At 37.3% G+C, this 6,000-nt stretch overlaps 1 protein-coding gene across 1 annotated transcript; it reads left to right on the top strand.

The window, feature by feature from the left end:
* The first annotated feature begins 4,142 nt into the window (after positions 1–4,142).
* LOC117468886 (olfactory receptor 2AT4-like) lies at positions 4,143–5,117 on the top strand. The gene has a single exon (XM_034113253.1). The coding sequence runs from the start codon at positions 4,143–4,145 to the stop codon at positions 5,115–5,117; it is 975 nt and encodes a 324-aa protein (XP_033969144.1).
* Positions 5,118–6,000: the final 883 nt, after the last annotated feature.

The raw sequence follows: 6,000 nt of genomic DNA, 5'->3' as shown, positions 1-6,000 counted from the left end.
TCAGCTAGAAGAAAGAGTAGAGTAGTGTTGGTGAAGACTCAAAGCCTGGTCCATAGAAAGTCCCACATTATGGAAGTTATTCCATAATAACATATTGTGCTCAGGCACTGCTTCAAACACTTCTCTGAGCAGGCTTTCCGATCTGGCGGAGGTTAAATGGCACTTCATAGCGTTAATTCCATATGTCGATGTTGCCGTCCAATTGTTTATTGATCACTTTTTATCGATTATTAATAGACATGCCCCCCTTAGAAAATTCAGAGTTAAGAATAGGAACACTCCATGGTTTACTAGAGAACTATCTGATCTCATTCATGATCGAAATAAGCAATGGTCCTTAGCTAGAAAGTCTAACACTAGTGATGACTGGCTTATTTTTCGTGTCCTCAGAAATAAATGTTCAGCCCTTATTAAAAAAGCTAAAGCTGATTACTATCTACCACTGATTGTTTTAATGACCATTCTAAATTCTGGAAAACAATTAAATCACTTCAGAACAAGAAGGTTTCTAGTTTCCCACAAAAACTGAAGGTCGGTGATTCTTTTATTTCAGATTCAGATGGTATGTCTAATGCTTTCAATGCTCACTTCAAAAAGGCTGGTCACATTTTTGATGAGCAAAGGCATGACTTTCTAAATGGTCGTACTCACAGCCCTAGTCAAGAGATGAACCCCCCTGTTTTTGATTTAGCTTATTTCTCGGTCTCTGAAGTCTTACAGGGTTTGCACTCAATTGATCCTAAAAAGTCTGCCGGGCCTGACGGCCTCGACCCGTTCTTTTTATTGCAGCTCAGATTATAGCACAACCAGTAACTGATATTTGTAATCTCTCCCTGTCCACTCACACACTGCCAGCTGTGTGGAAGCAAGCCTCTCTTGAAAGCTGGTGATCCCACGGATTTGAATAACTATCGTCCTATCTCAAATCTTTCTGTGTTATCAAAGATTCTTGAGTCCCTAGTTTCTACTCAGCTAAAACTTTTAAATTCACACAACCTCCTTAACCCTATGCAATCTGGATTCAGATCAAAGCACAGTACTGTGACTGCCAGTCTGAAAGTCTTAGACGATATTAAGGCTGCTTTGGATAAAAAATCTCTTTGTGTTGCATTGTTTATTGACCTAGCCAAAGCATTTGACACTGTAGATCACCACATTATGTCTAATGTTATGTTGGTGTCTCGTTTCGGTCACAATGCCATTTGCTGGTTTCAGAGTTATCTAACCGACCGTACTCAATGCGTCAGGTTGGGTAGTACTGTCTCTGACCCTGTCACCTTGGAGAAGGGAGTTCCACAGGGCACTATTTTGGGGCCCTTGCTCTTTTTATTATATGTAAACAATATGTGACCCGCTCTATCGAAATCAGTCGGAAGTCGCAACGGCTCATTTCAAAATAAACGTGGATTTGCGTAAAAAACTATTTTTTCGGGGTTCGGGTGTTTTGTTTGATTTTAAATAAACAAAGTCTTGGCTTTCAGAATATGAAACTTTTATTTCCAAAATCACACGATAATTACATTTGTGAAGCTTGTAAAGGGAAGATGACACCTCTCACTCGCCACTCTGCTCTTCCTCAGCGCCGCTTCCCCTCCCTCCGGCTGAAATTATGAATGTAAGGCATATAGTAATCATAGATAACACGGCAGGGTCCGTTACAGTTTGTTTTCATCTGATTTCAAATAAACAAAGTCTTGGCTTTCAGAATATTAAACTTGTTTTGGCAAATTCAGATGATAAATACAACTATGAAGCTTGTAACGGCATAATTACAAGCGGAGACCGGAGTAACTTAACGTCACAGCAAGCATAACAACAGCCGGTGTTTCTCGTGAGTGTTTTCCCCGGGAAACAAACACAATATACACAAACGCAAAAATACACAAACACACACACACACATACACACACACACTCGCGAGCTTCCCCCAGACCAGTAATCCAAACGGAAATATTTTCCCTCCGGACTATTTTGATAATTTGCTCCGCTAATAATCAATCAGATCGATGGATTCCAGAGAAGAGGAAACTTTGAAGGCCTTTTTCTCAAAATGATGACTCGGTGACAGTCATTATATAATGTGACATATTTTGCTTAATATTTGGAGTACAACAACAATCCTGATATCATTAGAAAGCTAGGAATCTCCTCTTTCCAACAGTGTATACAACTCAAAATGTGTCTTCGGGTCAATGTGACTGATTTCGATAGAGCAGGTCACATATGTGTAATCAGATGCAATTTTCTACCTATCATATGTATGCTGATGACACTATTGTATACTCATGTGCTCCTTCTCTGGATATGGCCGTTTCCAATTTAAAATCTGATTTTATCACGCTGCAGCATGCACTTCTTGATTCCAAACTGCTATTGAACAGTAGGAAAACCAAAGCAATGCTTTTTGCTCCCAAGTCAGCGTCCTCTTGCCTCTCCATTGACACCCTTGATGGTGTCTCTGTTGAGTTTGTCGATACCTACACATATCTGGGCTTTTGATTGGACAGTAATCTGAACTTTAAACACCATATTGAAGTTCTAACAAAGAAATTGAAATTCACTCTTGGCTTCCTTTTCAGACTTAAATGTTGTTTTTCAATTTCATCCCGTAAAAGGTTGGTCTGTCCCAGCTTGACTACGGTGATACCATTTATAGATTTGCCTGTCCCACTGTTTTGGCCAAACTTGACCCACTCTACCATGCTGCACTGCGTTATATATCAAATGCACCCTATAGGACTCATCATTGCAAACTGTATAGCCTAACTGGATGGTCCTCACTTACTATGGATGCAGCATTGGTTTTTATTAATGTATAAAGCCATTTTAGGTAAGCTTCCACTCTACATATGTGCCAGATTTGCCCCAGTTTGTGACTCTTACCACCTCAGATCCAGTGCCTGGATACGGTTCCAGGTACCTGCTGTGCGGACTGAGGCTGGAAAAAGGAGTCTTTTTTATTATGGTCCTTGGTCTTGGAATGACCTTCAATCAAACCTAAAACTGAGGGCACTTGTCTCAATAGCATGTTTTAAATTGAAGTTGTCTGAAGTCCTTACCACCAGCTGCTCTTGCAGTAATAAGTAGTGTACCTTTCTTACTGTCCTAATGTGCACAATGTAGTGACTGCTTTTTCGTCTTTTGTTTTCTTAGTTATGTTCTCTGCATTTTATATGTTTGTGTTATGTGTACCATTGCTGCCTTCTTGGCCAGGTCAGCATTGAAAATGAGATTTTATCTCAATGCTTTTATCTGGTTAAATAAAGGTTAAATACATTTTTTTTTTAAAGCAACAATCCCTCATACCAAAGAAGCTGTAGCCAGACATAACATTTTTATTGTATTTAAAAGTGTTTTTATTAATTTATTTCAGGTTAAACTACTCGCCATGTGTTCTTTAGTTATTGAAAGAAGCCTCATGGTGGCCTTTAATTGCATCTCAAATCACTGTGGTCCTCTGCTCCATTAAACACTGGGGATATTAACACTCCCTCCTCAGTGTTACATTAGGAACACATTGGGGTTTGGTTCAAGTACAGTTGTTTACTCCTGTGGGTTTTATAATTTGTTGTTATTATTAAATTAACGGTTCTTTCATTAAATGTTAGGAGGTAAGTGTTCCTGCATAGAATTTCCCCAGTGACCAATTTAATGGTAATTACTCTATTAGCTAACCTGGCACAATATCAGAAATGTTGTTTGTCTTACTTTTACTCTATCTAATGGATTTCTATATATGCTTGTTTAAAAATTGCCATTGGTGTTGCTAAGAGGGATTAAAGGCAGACTGCTCCACAGAGAATAAAGAAAGGATGGATTTTAACCTTCATCACAAGATATAGTCTTTTAAAGATCTGAACCAGCGGGTGATTCAGAATATGCTGCCAAACTGTTTGAGAAAGGTAAGTGTACAAGGTTGAGCCCTATGAATTGATGCAAAGTCTTACAGGAAATACTCATGCTTTATTTATTCTACTGTAATGCATAACAGTTAGTATAAAGTGTTTTTAACAGATCAAGAACCATTTGCTACACTGCTATTGTTTAAATGTCAGATATTATGTTAATGAGCTTTATCTTATACGTTGAATAACTTCCCCCATATTTCCTTTACAGTGTGTTCAGGACATTTATAATCCATCATGGCAGAGGGAAATCAGAGCACTGTGACTGAATTTATCCTCACTGGCTTCCCTGGACTTCATCCAGAGTACCAAGACCTTGTTTCAGCAATATTGTTCTTTGTTTATTTCCTAACTATGGCGGGCAATGTAACAATTCTGTTTCTATTTGCCACGGACCACAGCCTTCATAAGCCGATGTATTATATCATTCTGAATCTGTGTACATGCGACATTCTCTTTAGCACAACCACTTTACCTAAGATCATCAGCAAGTATTGGTTTCATTCAGGAACTATTTCATTCACAGCTTGCTTTGTCCAAATGTTTTTTGTTCACTATCTCGGCACAGTGAATTCCTATATTCTTTTCCTGATGGCTTTAGATAGGTATTTAGCGGTCTGCCATCCTCTCAAATATCCCATTCTTCTTAATAACTCCACTCTCCTAATTCTCAGTATTACTGCGTGGGTTGTCGCTCATGCAGGCTCTTTAATGATGGTTATTAGGGCATACCCTCTTCCTTACTGTGCCTCAAACATCATCAACCACTGCTACTGTGATCATATTGGTATAACAATCCTAGCATGCACTGACCGGGCCCCTTATGGTTTTCCTGCTTTTGTGTTTGCAATGGTTATGTTACTGGGACCTCTGGCATTCATCGTGTTCTCATATTGCTGTATAATTATAGCAGTACTTAAGATTGCAAATGTGCAAGGTCGCATCAAGTCTCTGTCCACTTGCAGTACTCAACTGATCATAATCTCGCTCTATTATTTACCCAGATGTTTTGTATATTTGGCCAGCAATGTTGGCATTACGTTTAGTGCTGATGTGCGAATATTAATTATCATGATGTATAGCCTTTGCCCCCCGATGATTAATCCACTTATATACTGCTTAAGAGCTAAAGACATGAGAGAAAGCTTGAGGAAACAATTCAAAAGAAGAGCAGTTCTTAAAAAAGCACACATTTCAGCTATTAGTGACTGATGATAATATTCAATGTTTTAATTTTGTATTTGAATGAGCCATCTTTCTATTTGGGACCGGAATAGTTACTTACTGATAAGGACAAATTGAAAGCTAAAAATGTACAATATTTGCATCTTTGATCAATTAAAAATGTTCCCCTTATCAATATGAGTTTTTTTCTTTTTGTTAGGTGAAAATTGTTTTGTTTAAAACATGTTAGAATATTACTTGAATTAGAAATAGTGTTTTTTTTTTAATTAAAGGTTGAGTTTAAGCATTATAGCAAACAGATCAAAGGCTTGATAAGAATACAGCTGCATCATTTGGTCAAAGGTAATGACATAAAGCATGATAAGCGTATAGTTTACATTTGTGTATGCATTTTATAATATTATATAGACAGTAAATGTGTATGTTATTCTATGGTGGATGTTAACAATCATAGATAATCTATTTTCTGTGAGATCAATTTATACTTTTCATGCTTTCATTGTACACCATATAATAGATCTAATTCATATAGATGTTTTTTAATGTCATGTTCTTACAATAAAATATATTTGTACTCGTCATTTTACTGGTGTTCCCTTGAAGCCCACTTACTATTTGTAAGACTATTAGGACTTTTTTCCCTTTTCACCTTAGAATCATTGTCTTCCTTAATTTTATTCTCACCTGATGAATTAGATTTGAAAATGAGTGATATTGCATAGCTCAATGTATGTACATTATGTGATGGACCGATATATTGTATCCTTATACCAGTGATAGATATATTTTGAGATGACTAAAAAAGGGAACAACTACAGGTTATGCCCACACACTGTACAGCAAGGGAACAATACACATTTTCAATTTTTTGCTAAAAATTAAAGATTAGAAAGCATGATGTGATTTGTGA

This window comes from Trematomus bernacchii, unplaced genomic scaffold, assembly GCF_902827165.1.
Source record: "Trematomus bernacchii unplaced genomic scaffold, fTreBer1.1, whole genome shotgun sequence".
Taxonomy (NCBI): Eukaryota; Metazoa; Chordata; class Actinopteri; order Perciformes; family Nototheniidae; genus Trematomus; species Trematomus bernacchii.
This window is presented reverse-complemented; position numbering and strand designations above follow the sequence as displayed.

Coding starts and splice junctions, on each gene's coding strand:
- LOC117468886 (XM_034113253.1), top strand. CDS start 4,143: ATGGCAGAGGGAAATCAGAGCACTGTGACTGAATTTATCCTCACTGGC.